Raw genomic sequence first — 17,349 nt, 5'->3', positions numbered from 1 at the left:
AATCTGTTGACTTTTCAGCGTTCCTCTGCCCAGGCTACAGGCTGCAATTAATGGGCCTGCGTTACCCTACTCCTACGACAACCGCTGAAGTTTGCACCTGAATTTTCACGAGTCGCTGCCCCGAGCGGGCTTGCCCACCCAGCCGGCAAAAGCCACCCCCCCCCCCCCCCCCCGAGCTCCTCCGTCCCTTCCCTCCCCTTTCCCAGGTGGGGTGCGGGCGCGGTTAACCCCGGCGGCAGCCCGGGCTGGAGCAGGTGCAGCGGCAGCCGCCCGCCCACGCCCGCCCGCCGGGGGCCGGAGGGGCCGGCGCGGCTGCCCGGTGCGAGGCGCCCCCGCCCCGGTGCGGGGCGGCCACGTGGAACCGCGGCTCCCGCGGCGGCTACTTCCTGCTCCGCATCACCCCGGCCGCCGCCGCCGCCGCTGCTGCTGCGCCCAGCGGGGAGGCAGGCGCGGCAGCCCGCAGCGGGGGGGACTACCGGGGAGGAGGGGAAGGAAAAAGGAAGGGGGGGGGGGGGAAGAAAGTTTGTACGTGCGGCGGCGGGAGGAAAGCCTCCGCAGGCGGGCGGCTGCCGGAGAGCAGCGGCGGCCGGGGGAGGAGGGGGAAAGGAGGAGGCGGCGGGGCCGTGCCGTGCCGGGTGGGGGGCGGAAGCCCGCCGGTGCGTGGGGCCGGGCGCTGCGTGCGCGGCGGCGGGAGGGAGAGGGCGGGCGGGCGGGAGGATGCGGCTGAAGCTGGGCTTCCTGCTGCGCGCCGTGCTGCTGGCGGGCAGCTTCTTGGGGCTGCTGCTGCTCTGGTCCTCGCTGTCGCCCCGCACCGAGGAGCCGGCTCCCCCGGGACGGACGCGGGTGAGTGTGCGGCCGCGCCGGGCGGGGGGACGGGACGGAGCGGGTGGCGGGGCCGCCGCCCGCGGGGTGACCGGCGGCGGCGGCGGCTGCGGGCGGGTAGGGGGCGGCTGCCCGGGCTGCGGCCTGCGGCGCCTGCAGGCCCGAGAGGGGAGCGCGGAGCGGCGGGGCCGGCCCCCGGATCCGGCGCCGCGGCCGGCCGCCGCCGTGGGGGCCGGCCGCGGCGGGGCCCGGGGCCGTCGCGCCGCGATGGGCCCCGTCAGCGGGTCCGGGCGGGTGTCCGGTCCGCGCCGCGCCGCCCCGCCCGGCGCGGGGCCGCCGCAGCTCCCCCGCCCGCCGGCGGCCGGGCCGGGAGCGCGTCGCCGGTGTCCGCCGCCGGTGTCCGCCGCCGGCGCGGTGGTGCGGGCGGGCAGCGCTCCGACGGGGCCCTTCCCCGGGACTTCCCCGCCGGCGACGCCCCGGGCGCCCAAACCGCGTGGGTCCGTGTGCCCTCTGGGGGCTTTCCCGTCCCTGAAATCGGCGTGCTGGTGTAGGCGGCGTAAGTACCCTGCAGAGGTCTTCCCCCCGAGCTTCGGCAAGGGGTGCAGGTGTTCCCCTCTCCTGCTCGCCCCGCCGCCACCGATCTGGCGTTTTACTAACCGAGCGGCGGGTTTCGCCAAGGAGAAGCAGCAGATCAGGTCATTTAAGAGCAGCGCACGGGAAGCCCGAGGGCGTGGGACTGATCGTGCGGGCGGTGCGGGTCTCCCACCCCGAAGCGGTGGGGCGACCCACCCGCGAGGCGCCGGCTGGGCAGCCCTTCGGCCGAAGGGGACTGGCAAGCTCTAGAAACGCTCCGGGCCAGGCAGGCAGCTCTGCAGAGCGAGCCTTGCCACGGCCTTGTATCCGTCCATCAGGCGAGAATAATCTGACCCTTCGACACCCGGGTCTTGGAGTCAAAGGGCTTTTTCTGTTTTCGCCAGGTGTTTTAGAGCTGTCAAAAGTAACTGGACTTAAGGAGTTCTGCTTGAAGTAAGATTAGTCAAGATTTATTATAATCTTCGTAAAGTCATAAACTTTTACGGTGATTGTCTTAAAAAGTGATCTTTTATGATGCGTTCACTAACGATCTTGGTCCTCTCTAGTGGGCTGCTTTGAATAATTGTGGAAGGCAAGCGAGCTGACAGAATTCTTGCTTTTGAAAACTGGAAATGACTTTGGACTCCTTCAGCAGATGCTCTGTCTTCTGAAGCTGTTACAGTTTGCTGTGTCTTGGCAGTTACTGCTGAGATAATAGGCCGTAGTGGTTCTTTTGGAGATACACAGCTTATTAAGTGGTGAAGTTTCTGTAATCTGCTCTTCTAGATACAACACGGGCTTGTCTGTGTACAGAAAAATCTTCAGGAATTCTACTAGTATACCTCCCAAGAAAATGTCGGGCGGTAAACATTTTGCGTCAAAACCAGTCAAATTACTTTTCCTGCTTAGGAACGGGTAACAGACCTGTAAAGTGACATCCTCTGGGAGAAAAAAAAAAAAAAAAAAAGTTGTGGTTGCATTGCTGTGTAAGGCAGTGACCATCTTCAGATGATTATTCTGGGATGACAGCTGAAATATTGCAGTCCTCCAGCATGCGTGCTCTATCAGTTTATTCAGGTGCTGTAATGAGTCATGCTGTCCTTTCTCATGAGTCTGAAGGCTTTCGCTCGGAGACTTTTGAGCTGAACCCTTGTATCCACCTCCATTCGCGTGTGAGGTCTAATTCAGAAATCTTTTCTAGCTGGTGCACGTGGCAATAAAGGAGTTGGAAGAATTTTTACAGTCCAGCCCCTGATAAAGCAGCACTCTGTCTTGATTACCCATGCCTTAACTGGAGGAGGAAATACCCATCTATGACAGCCACCTCAGGAAATAATTCAGTCTTTGCTGGGAACAAATACAATTATATTAAGCAAACACTGTCAAAGATGAAATCTAAACAGAATATCTGGTTCATTAGCTAGATCAGCTGTTTACTTGTTGTGATATATATGAGTGGGTAATACGTGCTTCTTCACCGTTTCTGGGAAGCAGTATTGTTATTACTAAATTTGTGTTTTGGTTTGGACTGCTTTCTTCCTCAAGCTGCTCAGGTGAGGACTAGTTAAACAGTAGTGAGCAGGCACGCTACTAGCAGTGCTCCAGCATATTCCTGGGGAGCTGGCAGAGCCCGGGAATACGTCCGGAGGCAAGGGCCTTCGGATCCTGCATCCTGCTAGGTGAGGCAGCGCTGACCCCATGAGGTGGGCTTGTCTCTGGGGGTATGCTCCCTGCAACACCTGGAAAAAAGACTGTGCGTCAGTGCAGTTCCTGCACATTGGAACTAGGAGTTTAATCATAACTGCTTCTCTGAAATGCACTGGTGATGTGCACTTTGTTAAGTCATACAAATATGTTTGGTGTTGTTAGTTGCCAGAAAGTTTGTTAAGCTCAAGATAACAGAATAATTCTTCTTATTCCCGTACAACACCCTCCTCCTCCCTTTGCTTGTGCTGAAAGCTCTAGCCAACAAATGTAGAATTCCCCCTCAGACAGTACCAGCTTAAAATAGAATTTAACTTTTTATAGCTAACCTAGGCAGTACCCTTTCTCTCTCTGCACTGTAACCCTGGGCACTTTTTAATAACACCAAGGCATTAAAGAAGCAAAGATGAAGAGTTCTGCTGTGTTGTTCTTTTTATGTTTATAACCTTGAATCTTTTCCTGCTTACAGTAGCAGACAAGAATGGGTAATATTGAAGATCTTGTAGAAGTGTTATAACTTTAAAAAGTTGTTTTGTTGTTTTTTTTGTTTTTTAAAGTATATTCTCCCTTCAAACATTGTGTTAATGTTGTTTGTACTGATCGTAAAAGATTTCAGGGATCTTTTGGAGAGGCAAGATGATTAATGTACAGAGAGTTTTCAATGAAAAAGTGAAAGTGGAGAAGTGGCTGTTCAGGAAGGAAATGAGAGAACACAGAGGTAATAACAGTAATACAGACAGTTGGAGGTAAGACCTTTCTTTCTGATAGAAGACTGCCACAGATGTATATGTTCTGTGAAAGCATATTCAGAAGTTGTGGGAACAAAGCTCTTCTCCAGGTAACCCCACTGTGGAACTTTGTTTCTGCAAGACACTGTTTGAGGAAAAAGTGCTTGCAGGATTCAGAGGGAGAAGTTAAGTATTTATTTATCTGCATTATCAGGAGTATCCAAACCAGAATAAAATAATTCTTATCCCGGAGAGCTTTTAGTTTCCAATCTAAACCAAACAGAAACAATGAAAATATATTAAGGTCTATCCTCAGAGTCTTTAAAAGCATATCTGCTTTTATGTAAGTAAGGACACCTGCTATCTGATAGTAAGGATTACAAGGGTACTGAAGATTTAGGCAGGGACACTCTTGTTCATGGCTGTGAGAAAAGATTAGGTAGAATCATTGATTTGATTATTATGTGCGTGTTGTGGGGTCTTTTGGATGTTTTCTGATACCTTCTGCTCTTCTGGATCGAGGGATCATGGTTTTCGAGCTAGCAGGAAATGATTGAGGCTATTCATTGTAAGAAGATTGCTGTAGGGATCCCAGCTATAGTACTTGTTGGTCTCCAGCGAGATGTGTCGCTAATGATCAGCCTCAGAGGTACAGCCTTAAAAGCTGGTGTCATCAAGGAGTGGGTAGAACAGCAGGCAGAACCAATGGACTGAAACGGTAAAGAAAGATTCATTACTGAAACAGCTTATTTGGAGGAATACATGTAGTATATACATGTAGATACTACATATATATGTACGTATAAACATAGTATATAAAGTCAACTTTAACTCTCCAAATCTGACCAATTACAAAGCGTTAAAGTGACCAGATTAGTATTCAGAAGCTTTAAAAGTTATGTATAATTGAGGTTGGTGGTTTGGGGGTTTGGTTTGTTTGTTTGTCGGGGTTTTGGGTTTTTTGGGGTGTTTTTTTTGAAAGCTCTTTTTAGCTTACCTGAGGCGAAACTTGAAGTACAACTCTGCATGCTCATAGTCTATGTGGTAGTAGTAGTATGATCAGTGGTGTCATACTTACTCTAATCTTCACTGGAGCACTCCAAGAAGCTGATAGAAATGACCCTATTCATTTGTCTCTGTGAAGGACAGTAAATAAGAAAAACTGTCCAGCGTGTTACTAATCCCCTTCCAGAGCCTAGGAAGGTAGTAAAAGATTTGCTGGAAGTGTGTGGCTGACCTTGTATAGGTCAGAAATGTGGTGGCAAGATGGGAAAACCCACAAAATAAATTCCCTGTTCTGCCCTCCTCTCGTGTGCAGCAAGGAGAACTTCCTGAAATCTCGGCATGGGCTGCCTGGCCTTGTGTCTGGGAACCTGGTGCTTCAGATTCAAAGCATTACAGTATTTGCGGTATTTCCTGACTTCAGCTAGCCTGTAGCTCACTGCACCTGAGCCACTGACGGGCTGCCATTAACTTGCCTTGCCGTGTATTGAAGGCATTTAATTTTCTGTGTCTGCAAGTGACATGTTCTCAATGCGTTCTCCTTTAGGGAGTATTTGTTTATCAACAGTTCTCAGACTTTCTGGACTGGGTTCCCAGGGCTTTTTTTGTGTGTACAAGTAATTAGAAAACTGTCACCTTCGTCCTACCACCCCTGAAAGCGTGCCCATCTCCTACGCCAGCTGTGCTCTCAGTGCTCTGTAACTAAACGGGAGCTTTTGAGGGCACAGTCTCCCACCCCTAGACTTTTATACCCCTGTCTCTCCACCAGGACGGTTAGCTGTCCTTGCTGCCATAGATCACGGCAGCCGTGTCGTAGCGAGGGAGGAGCGGTTGCCCTCGGATCGGGAAGGGAGGCTCTGCCAAGGGCCCTTCTGCAGGTGGCGATTCTGGCATGTCCCCCCGGTTCAGGAAGCCAGATGGTGGGCTTGCAGCTGGGGCTGTGGGACCTCACCGACCGCCAAGTTTAAACATTACAATTCCCACGCGGCCACTAGAAGGTGGAGAATTTATGATGTGGAGGTGGAGGAGTTAGAAAAAAAGAAGCAAAAGCTGAATGGACGTTTTCTGAGCTTTCTGGTGACACCCCTTCTCCCCCACTTTAAGGACCACTAATATCCTGTATGCCTTGGCTGGATTGTCACTGAGAACTTAATGACAGGTTGCAGACTGAACTTGAGGTGTTATTGTGGTTTAAATTAGATTCTTTGCAGTGGAAGTCCCAGCGGAAATTCTCCACTTTCCCTTAAGGAGTAATGGCAAATGTGCTTAGGAGAGAAACCGAGATGCAGGAATCTGAAGCTGATATCATTACTGGAGGAAAGGGAATAAGGTGATAAATCTGATGTAACAGGGAGAGTGGTGTTCAGTGGTGAAGGGATTCAAGTTGTCTGAGTTTGGTAAAGACGTGATACATTGCGGTACACAGGTGATCAAATAACAGAATAATCTCTCTCTCTCTCCAGTTGCTTTGTATAGTTATCTAGAAGTCGGTCACTTTTTTTTTTGCTGGTAATGGGGTGAGACCTAACACAAGGAGCGTCACATCAGTTCTGCCGCTCCGTCATTACCTGAAAGCTCAATGCAATCATTCATCATCTGGGTGTGAAAAGCTCCCTACAGGTGCAGGGCTAGACATAGGCACGCCGCCTTCTACAGTCAAAGCCGTAATAAGTCACTACTGCTTGTGTGACAGCAGAAATGAACACCTTGGCAAATTTTTCATGTTCAACAAGTTTGGTTTGAAATCTGTGCGCAGGGAAGCAGTGAGCTTGCTATAGCCAAAGTATTGCTGTTGTAGGAAGTAAGCATCACTTTTTTTTCCCCTCTGTTTATTACAGTAATCTTTAGTGTTGCTAGTGACAGTAATAGGCAAAATGTTTTGAGATATTAAATGCTAATTTTTCTTTAATGTGTGCTTTCATCTAAATTGGCTTTGAAAAAGCTTGTCACCCTTGGGAGAGTGTAAAAACCCCAATCCCTACCATATTAAAAGTGAAATCTTTTGACAAATGCTTCCAGTTATGTTGCAGAATAAATGACCACGAAGCAAATTATGTGAAGAAATGAGGGAAGAAAAAAAAAGCCTAGATAATTCCTACAATTTATGTGTACATACATAGATTGTATTAAAAATTTCTTGAACTCTTTTGTCATTAAGATCCCTTGTAATAACTTAGGTAAATAATTCATTATTATCTCAATACTATTAATTATGTATATGTCTACTCCTCCAGAGACAGCAGTGTCGCACCATTTTATACGTATGTGACAAGATTCCTTTTGTTCTATTCTAGCCCCAAGTGTTACCATTCATGAGTAATGTAAAAGAACTGAACAGATGAAAAATCAAGGATCTTAAGTTAAGTCTGGCATTTGCTTTTCAAGAATCCCATTGCAGGAGAAGGGGATCTAGAGCATCCAGGGAGCCTTTGGCAGGATCCTCAGCATAGGACGAAAGGTGGCTCTGCACTCTTAGGTAATATGCAACAAAAAACTTAGTGATTTTGTCTGTTTCGGGGATCACACAGGTAAAACTATTCCACTGTTGCAGTACCTAATGGAGAAACTGTGAGTAAGACCACCAAAATAAAAAAGGATCAACACAATGGGTTGGGTTAGGTTATCATTTGTTCTTTAAGAAAAAATAAGATAACAGAAGTGATAATTCGTGCTGCTTAGTGGCCAAGCAATGGGGCATTAAAAATAGCATGTTATAAAGTCCTTTTTAAAATAAAAATCTAGGTAATAGTTAACTCTCTATTTTAAAGGTGGTGAGTTAAGATACGATGTCTAAGCTGAAGTAGCAGCAGTTCTGGTGCTAGTAAATTTAGTTATTGGAAAAGGCTCAGTGGGTCATCAGGATGCCAGCCTTGAGAGAAGGCATGTCATATCCAGAAGTAGATATGTGGGTTTTTCGCCACATGGCCAAGCAGCATGCACCTTCCCTAATCCAAGCTCAGCAGAGTTAAAATTGCTTGTATTGAGCTGACGTTCCCTAATGAAAAATGACAGTATCTTTGTCCTATTTTTGTCAGATATTAAATCAGCATTACGGGAGACTGCCAAGTGGAAATAGGGCAGGATAAGCTGTTACATTAATAGGTTTGACTTATACCTTGGGGGGGCGGGTGGGATGCTTTTTACAGAAACTAGGCCATATAATCTGAGAGAAGGATTCCAAGTCTGGTAACAGTTACGTTTAATTACTAGATTTCCTCCGTAAGTATGGAAAACAAACGTCTACTGTGAATGATTAGTTTAAAAATAGCAACATGCTGTTTAAAAGGCTGCCTCCTCCATCAGTTTTCTTTAATCTTTTTGTGAATTAAAGGGAATTTATCTTGCTGAATCTGCCCTTAGCAGTCCACCTCTGCCCCACAGTGCTCTAGGTTTAGACACTGTTCTGGTGAGTGAGGTCCCACCCCCCCACAACAAAGAGCAATGCCAAGGTAACGTGTTCAGTAAGGAAAATGTTGGCAGAATGGCCTAACAAAAGGGAGCAATAAGCAGCCAGCAGCATGCATATCTTTGCAACCTGTGATCCTGTTCAGGCTTGGATTTGGGGGTATTCTGGCCTTTCATCTAATATAGGTCTTAGGGAGAAAAAAAATTAAACTCGGTAGATTTCTGTAAACTTAAACCAAAGGTTAAGGTTGTACTTTATAGCAGATCTCTGGACGGGGATTTATCAGTTTAATTATAGCCTCCTCCTCGCAGGAGCTTGCTGGGAAAGTATGTGTGTTTGTGGAAAGGGGGTGTTTTGTTGTTAATAATTGCAAAAAGATACAGAGGAGAAGGCTAATACTTGTATTCTAACTTTGATTTTCAAATAAACATCCTTATTGTGTTCCCCCTGCTTGGGACCAAACAGGTTTAAAATACTTGCTTACTCACTGGAATATCATTTGAATTGGTAGGTCTGAATTTTGAAAAAATCTGTAAGAATTCTTTGCTTAGTGCGAGCTGTTTTTGAAATGGGTTGGTGTTTTCTTAAGGATGCATTTTATAGCACAGAATTCCTATTCTCTGAAAACCCATTGACTTCCCGTGTGGGAATAAAAATGTTACTCATACCAGGCTACATACATACAATACATTATTAGTGAAACAAAAATGGCTACTTTTTGTAATGAAGATATGATGCTTAAAAAAGGATTGTATTAAGCAGGAATTAAACATGGTTCTCCATGCGTAAGCATGCTTTCTTGCAACTTGCAAAAGAAATTGCTTTCCCCTCCCCCGTGCTCTGTTATAATAAACTAACTGTTTGCTGCTCAATGGTGGTCTGTATTTCTTTTAAGTTTCTCTCCTACCACATCTTCTTGAATCCTTCATTCTAATCGCTGACTCCAGTAATGTTTTTTAGAATTGCTCTGGCTTTCCTAAGCTACAACTTATTTTCCTTTGATTTCCTTGTGGAACGTTCAGTTGCAAATAGCAGCAGTCAGCACTGATGTGCAGTAAACCCCTGAGCAGCAGGAGAGAATTGTAGGAAAGTACAAGGTAAAAACAATATACTGGTTTACATGCTGTTTACATTTGGAAAACTTTCTTTACAGTTGAAAGTCTCAAAATACAACTGTTAATGAAATTAAAGCATAAGCAGATGGTGCTCAGCCCACAAAGTTTCTTACTTATTTTGTTGTCTTTTAAAAAATTGGCAATGAAAATGGCTCAGCAAGAACTGTTCTGACTTGAGTGAATACAGTTGATTTTTTTTAATAAGGCAGAAAGTATTATGTTAAATAGTGTGTTTTAGAAAAAATAGAAGATTTTTAATGAAATTTAATAAGTTTTTTTCATATTTGAACATTTTTGTCTCAATTTGGGGATTAAAATTTCCTTTGGTTTTAACCTGTAGTAAAAGACTTCCCTTTTAAGGATGACTAAATAAAACAAGGAGTAGCATTTCAACAGGGCTGAAGCATAGCAGCACCCCATTTTATTTCTCAGTTCCTGCCTTTATGGATTTGAGATATTTAAGCAATCTCTTTGTTTTGAGCTAGTTAATAAGAATTCTAGATATGTCAAAGAAAGAGGTATTTATAATTTTAAGTTGGCTGTAGAAAGTGCTTCATCTGTAATAACATTTTGAAGCAAAGCCAAAAAAAGTGACCAGGCTGCCTGTTAAAAGCATCTGGGATGCTAATGTCATGAGTTTTCTGTTCTTCCTATTGAGGAAGGAAGACCAAGAAAGACAATATTGAGATAACGTGTTCTTCAGAGAAAATAAGTTGTTCTCTGCATGCTTTAGTCTTGAAACAAGATTTGCTACACTCTCACTTAAATGAGGCCTTGAAGTCAGCTCTTCAAGGCTTGTAATATATGTCTTTTATAAGCCATGCATGTGTCAATGGTGCATTTATCATGCACCTTCGACTGCTTCACCTGCTCTGTCTCTGCTAATCCATCTCCCACAGTGTTATTCTAACATGCCAAAGCCCTTGAGAAGCTTTAAACAGCAGCTATGAAATATGTTGGTTTTTTCTCGCCTCTTCCACATTTTCCACCCTTACTTCCCTCCCCTCTATGAAATATGTTCCTTCTGCACAGGACCAAGACCTTCACTAGTGATTAGCTTAAAAACAGTATCTCGGTAATGTGCAGAGGTGAAAAAGGGTGGGAGGTGGGTTTTTTTCGTTGTTTGCTTCTTTTAATGGAATATGAGCTTTTAGTGATTGCCTGTAAGCGTACCACCTGCCTCTGATCGGAGAGCTCTTAGCCAGAAGCTGTCAAGTCCAGAAGGATGGTGCATGCGTCTCCTGTGCCTCAGCTCCTGCGGGTGTGGGAGAAGAATCGCCTGCTGCTTCTTGTATCACTTTTTGGAGATCCTCAGCTCCAAATGCTGCTATTTCATGCAATGTAAGGTACTCCTACAGCATGAGATTTACTGAGTGTGTAAAGTGGTCTCAAGTACTCTTTGTGGAGGTATTCCAGCCCTGTGTGTCTGAAGCAAGACTGCAGATTAGTTTCTGGGATGCGTTTGTGTGATCTCGGTGTCTAAGAGTTGAAGACTCCTTCTGTCTTCTGTCCCTCTCTGTGTTTTGCAATACCAATCCAAAATACTTGTCTTGAACACTTGCTTATTTTTTAGTTATGTAAACAGTACAAGAAAGGTTGGGCTAAGGAAAGCCAGGAAGCATTGACTCAACAGTGAGGCCATGAAGCTCTTTGAGCAGGTCCAGGCATGAGCTCCTCCTTCAGGGTCACCAGCAGAAAAAACAACCTCAAGGAAAGCAGCTGTCCATGGCACTGGAATCAAGACTGGGAGAAGACTTTGATGTCAAACCTCGGCCAAACGGTTACTCTGGCCCAGCTTTGCCAATGTATGATGAGACCCTTGAGTGCTCATATACGGAGCAGCGGGCAGGCGTCCAAAGTGTCAATGCCATCGCCATTATTTCATGTAGAGAAATGGGGCTTCACGGGGCGAATCTCTGTAAGATACAGAGTCGCCGTATTAGAGAGCAGACTTACCTTTTCCACAAATAGTCACGTCAATCACCTTTTGGGGAGTTAACAAGTTTTGCTCCTGTTATTATCTTCTACCAAGGCTGGTGATGACAGGGGAGTTGTCAAGCTCGTGTGATAAAAGGGAGCAGACTGCCAGGATAGTTCATGTAGCCTTTAATCTTTGTGTATGCCTGAGGGGCCTTGGGAAAAGAGGATGGCAGGGAGCAGGCTGGATTAATTTTTCTGGATGAAATGGATATGTCCTGGGGGTTGGCCTACTTTAAAAATAATTAGAATTCTTTGAAATCTGCTGTCCTTGAGCACAATTCATCTGTCCTACGTCCCCTTTCTCTGATTCCCATATGCCTAGATCTTGTGGTTGAGAGATGCCTTGTGCCTCTTTGGGAGGTGTTTGTTTTGGCGATATTTCCCAGGGGTGCATAATTTCTAAACCCAAGCTGACTTGCACGTATGTGCGTGGTGAAATGTGCACAGGGACTGCAGGTAATCAGAGGTAGCTAGTTAGGTTTTTGCTGTTAAGCTGAGGACAGAGAGGCTGCTGGGCTTACAATAAGGCATGCGAGACACTGATTTTCAGATCTTAACATAATTTTTATATCTCCTGGAAGCAATATGGTATCTTTTAAAAAAAAAAACAAAACCAAAACTTTTTTAAACAGTCCTGTATGTTTGCATCAGGTGGTGAAGGTATGATTGGATCCTTACATGGAGGCTTGATGGTGATCATTGATTGACTGCAGCCAGCACAAGTCCATGTTAGTGTAATGAGGTGCATTGATCTCTTGTTATTCCAGGTTCTTATTCCAATCTCATTCTCAGCTGAAGGATGAATACTTCACTTTATTTCTTTTTTTCCTGGTCAGGTGGTGGGGTTTTTTCCTCATTCATTCTTTGTGGGAATTTGGGGAGTTAATTAGGCTTATTCTCAAGACCCACTGTTCAACAGCTTAAGAGTTTTCGTGCGTTGCAGTAAGATATTAAATGATATGGATATCTGGAAATAAGGGAGAAAGATAAATGATCAGACTACTTCTCTTGACTTTATCCTCTGCAATAGCTTGGGCAGTCTGACTTCTAACAGGTTTGTCACAGGTTATAAAATGCTAAGGTTTTTTTGGGGGAAAAAACGGTTTCATTTTAAACTCTACAGTTCGTGTCTGTGATTAAAGAAGTCTTCACAGCCTTAAACGCTAAGCACCAAAGTTTTCACTGATAGAACTTGGCCAGTTAGCGTTGCTGCAAAGGAGAGGCAGCTTGAACAGGTTTTTTAACAGGTTTTATCTTGCATGATATTTCCAAGAATTTAGTCTGTACTGATAACTTGTCAAAATACAGTTTGCAGTCTAATCCCAGCAATCCTAATTTTCAGAAATGGTTCACGGCTGTTTATTTCTAAGAAACAGGCAGAACTTTTATCTATTCATTTGGTTTATGTAACAACCATAATCTACGGCTTAACATTATCAAAGGCATAATGTTGCAGGCAGAATTCATTACACTTTTTAGGTCAGTGCTTCAAAAATATATTTTAATAACAACTGAATAATCTTGACTCTGATGCCTTAAAATGTTCATCGGTGAGAATGCTTTCGCGTATCAGAAATAATTGTATTTTATTGTCTTCCTTTTTACATTCTCAAACCTGAGATTTCCTAAGTCCAGAGCAATATACTTTTTACATATTTACTAAAATGCATGGGCATTTATTTTTAAGCCCGGTTTTACTGATGAGGAGGTTAAGTTTTCAGATACAGAATCAGTGTCTTACAGCTGAACCCATTAAATATTGCTGTATGTTGTTGTATGTAGCTGAATTTCTGTAAGTCACTTTGGCTTTACGAATGGAAGCCTTCCAGTAGTGTATATTTAGGAGATCTATTCATAGTCTAACACCAAACCCCAACAACTTCCCTGTAGGAAGTCCATTTTCTCCCCCGCATGCATGTGTTAATTTTGTCAGACCTTAATGTTGCTTAACTGTTTTTATACTGTATCAGCTACAGGACTCAAAGAAACTTTAAACCATATAAGAGACCAGTTATGGCAATTCTATTTTATAACTGGTGCTGGTTTTATCCCAATGCATGTTAACCTCTGTGATGTTCCTTTGCCTTCATACATTTTTGCTTTTAAAGTTTTGGTTTCTTTACTTAGTTGATTTCTTTTGTCTGTAGACTGAAGAAATGTGGCCAGTGCTAGACTGGCATATTCCCTAATACCCTTTTTTATCTAACTGCAGTGGCATAGAAGAATGGATATGAGAGTGAGAAAATACTTATGTGGAAGGCAGTTCTGCCTGACATTTGGGTTTATTTTGTAAGGAAAGGGTGGTACTGGAGATCTAGAAATATGTGTTCAAATCATCATGCTGAGAAATTTTTATATATTTTTAATGAGAACTCTATTGAGGCTTGGATCTTTCCTGAAAAGGGAGAAGTGCCCTTACCTAATGCAGGGCAACCACTGGTTATGTACGCTTTCCCTCCCCTCCCAGAATTTAAGAACACACAGCTGTCTCCTTAATTCTGTAGTAAGAGGGAAAATAATCTTTTTTTTGTAGGTTTGGTTTAGAAGCGGAAAGGGAGATTCATACTGCTAAGAATATGTAACAGAAACGTCCTTTTGTTTAGGGCGCAATGGTGTTCCAGCGTTACCATTAGCACTTACCACAGGCAGTGCTGGAAGAAGAGTCCTGGGTGCCTTGGGAAGGGGAACAGCCGCCATTACACGGGCCACCCGACACAGTCTGGTTTACTGTTACAGGCTTTCCCTGCCTAGGAACACTTGGAACACCCAGGCTGAGATGGGGTCTGGGTGCGGTGACTCGGAAAACCACGCCGCCGGGCAGGCTGCCTGTTTTTTTTCTGATGCTCTTAGCGCACCGTGAGCGCCTGGCCCTAAATTCCGTAGGGACTCAAGTGTGCTGCTTTCACACCTGCCCGTCCTCAGCACAGCAAGCGGGTCTCCTCCTCCGAGGGGGAAGAAAGGTTTAGAGAGAGGCACTCTGGGGTTTTGTGGTGTTCTGGGGGAGGGGGGTTTGTTGTGTTGTGTTGTTTTGTTTCAAAGGTATAAAAGAAGCGAACCCTCCCTGGAGCCAGGCAGCCTGCAGGTGCTGGTTGTCCCCGGTGCCCCGCAGAGGTCCCGAGGAGGGCCCTGAGGACGGAGCAGGGCCGCGCGGCCCTTACCTCTCGGCTGTATGCCTACGCACAAGTAATGGTTTTAAGCAGCCTGGGGAGGCAGCTGTGTTCTGTGTGTCTTGCTACTAGGGCACTCTCCTCTGTGTTTTTCAGCTTCCAGCAGATTTTGGTATTGGTGGTTTGTTTTGGTTTGGTTTTTTTATTTATTTTCTCCCTCACAGTCCTGTTTGGAACTAGCTCGGCGCTGGTGTTCGCCCTGCTTATGGATGCCAGCTTCATTTGTCTTGCCCACTCAGCTGGCCGCGGGCAGTCCTTGACCCGGCTCAGCGCGCGGGTGTAAGCCTGTGCTTGTCCTGGCGCACAGGCAGGACAAAAATGTGTAGCGGTGAGGTAACCTGCTTGTAGAAATGGATCCATCCTACTCTAGAACGTCAGCTTGAAAAACCCAGCACCGATCAGACAGAGGTTTAAAGCCACAACAAATTAGCGAAAGCAAAAATGTAAAGGCAGCTCGTCTGCAGCAGATAAAAATACAGTTTTCATTAACTTTCTGCAAGAGCTAGGTGCATCTTGTAATTCGTATTCCTGTTATTCCACAGTTCACCTTGCAGCAGAGATGAAAAATATCACCTTCAGGTTTTACTGTATATCTGCAATCTTGGGAAGATAAACGCCAATGTAATGCATCACAGTATTGACGCTCAGAAGTCTTCCAAACTTTGCTTTTTAAATAAAACAGGGAAGTCAGCCTTGAATCCCTTTTACACAGGAGGAAGAGTAGGCAAGTGATTTTTTTTTTCTTTTCTTTGCGCCACATCTTACATAAATCTGACTTCCTTTACAAATCTACAGTTGTCATATTGTCAAGAATTATAGAGCAGGAAATGCTATACTAAACACAAGGAAAATACACTGTTTCCAGGTAAAATATTATGTCTGAAATGACTTTTACTGCTTGTGGCTTTCAGTTGCTCTCTGCTAAAGAGATGCACAGAGTTTCTGTTGTTCATGTTTCTGTTGAAATTATTAAAATGGAAAGCTGAATAGTAGCTTACTTTTAAGCATGTATATTTTTTAATTGAAGTGGGTTAAAAAGTCAAAAATTCCAGCTTTAATGATGTCAGAAAGGCTGTTCAAATTTCTTATGTAAGATCATAGGATTATTCAAGCTGGAAGGAACCTGAGGAGGTCCCCAGTCCAACGCCCTGCTCAAAGCAGGGTCAACTGTGCAGTCAGACAGGTTGCTTGGGGCTTTGTCCAGTTGGGCCTTGAAAACCTCCAAGGAGGGAGACAGCACAACCGCTCTGCCTAGCTTGTCCCACTGTTTGGCCATTCTCATGGTGCTGGTTTTTTTTATATCCAGTTGGATATTTCCATCAATTTCACCAAAGAACACACTGACACCTCTTCATTGCTGTCCCTGATATTTTTAGTCTACCATGAGACTTAAAACTGTAGAACTGTTTAATTGTAATTTAAGAAAAAAAATAAGTGGGTTTTCTCATTGGTTTTTGCATTGGGGTTTTTTTTGTTTGTTTTGTTTTGCTTTTTTGTTTATTTTAGTTTACTGGAACTGTTTAGTGGGATAGTGACTCAGTCTGGTTTTCTCTCTCTTACCTTAGAAGATTTGTCGAAGTCTACATTATAAGATAAAGTAATATATTGAGAAAATTTTGATTTGGGTAACTTGCATGTGACAGTTTTAAACAGAGCATATACCTTTTATGTTGTGCTTGTGTGCAAGAACTTTTAAAAAGAAAGCACCTCATCCCGAAAGGTGACTGATTAATGACTGCAGTGATATTGGCTTGGTTGACAACCATGTGAATGTATTGTCTCTTATTAGAAGAGGCTTTTCTATATAGCTTTTCCTTAGTATTTTCAATATAACAGTTTTGCAGGTTATTGAAAGGTAGCAAAACACAGTGGATTTTAATTATTTTGTAGTTTGAGAGTATCATCCTTGTGGATTGTGATGGTTTAACCCCAGCCAGCAACTAAGCACCATGCAGCTGCTCACTCACCTCTCCCCCCCTCCCCCCCCCCCGCCCCGTGGGATGGGGAGAGAATAAAGGAAGATAATAATAATAATAATTGTTGTTATTAATTATAAAAATGACAATAATAATACTAAAAGAATTGGAATATACAATACAAGTGATGCACAATGCAATTGCTCACCACTCGCTGACCAATGCCCAGTTAGTTCCCGAGCAATGATCTGCACACCCCTGCCCCTGGCCAACTCTCCCCAGTTTATATACCGGGCATGACATCACATGGTATGGAATACCCCTTTGGCCAGTTTGGGTCAGCTGCCCTGGCTGTGTCCCTTCCCAAGTTCTTGTGCCCCTCCAGCCTTCTTGCTGGCTGGGCATGAGGAACTGCAAAGTCCTTGACTTAGTCTAAACACTACTTGGCAACAACTGAAAACATCAGTGTGTTATCAACACTTTTCTCGTACTGAATCCAAGACATAACACTATACCAGCTATTAGAAAGAAAATTAACTGTATCCCAGATGAAACCAGGCCAGGATTTTGGGGTCTCTTTTGCTGATTCTGTTTTGATGTACAGTAAACAATTCTGTATTGTTTACTGTCCTGTCCTGGTACATCTGTCAGTTCATCCTTCTCAGGTATTTGATGGCTTATGCATGTAGCTTCTCTTTCATACTGAAGATCGAAATGCTGACATCTTTCTTCTTTTGCAGTTCTTCCTCTTGGGAGGAACTGTCTCTCCCCAGCCAGACATGAAGTTATGAACTGCCTTACTGACTCTTCCTTCTCCAGCTGCTGGCCAGATTTTGCCCTGTTAGAGACAACAGACTCTCTTTCTTGGGGTCTGCAGAGAACTTTTGAAATGAGTTTTCTGACGGGCTTTAACAACGTTGTCTTTGTTAGAAGGTA

At 44.7% G+C, this 17,349-nt stretch overlaps 1 protein-coding gene across 2 annotated transcripts in view; it reads left to right on the top strand.

Annotated features, from left to right (window-relative positions):
* Window positions 1-710: 710 nt before the first annotated feature.
* GALNT7 (polypeptide N-acetylgalactosaminyltransferase 7) overlaps window positions 711-17,349 on the top strand; it is a 76,559-nt gene continuing 59,920 nt past the window's right edge. For both annotated transcript variants that reach the window (XM_075028432.1, XM_075028439.1), the window contains exon 1: window positions 711-843. In XM_075028432.1, coding sequence (XP_074884533.1) covers window positions 718-843 — 126 coding nt within the window. In that variant the 5' untranslated portion in view covers window positions 711-717. The remainder of the gene's footprint in view (window positions 844-17,349) is intronic.

This window comes from Buteo buteo, chromosome 1 (genome assembly GCF_964188355.1).
Source record: "Buteo buteo chromosome 1, bButBut1.hap1.1, whole genome shotgun sequence".
Classification (NCBI taxonomy): domain Eukaryota; kingdom Metazoa; phylum Chordata; class Aves; order Accipitriformes; family Accipitridae; genus Buteo; species Buteo buteo.
Note: the sequence above shows the minus strand (reverse complement) of the source record. Positions and strands in the feature narration are given on the sequence as shown.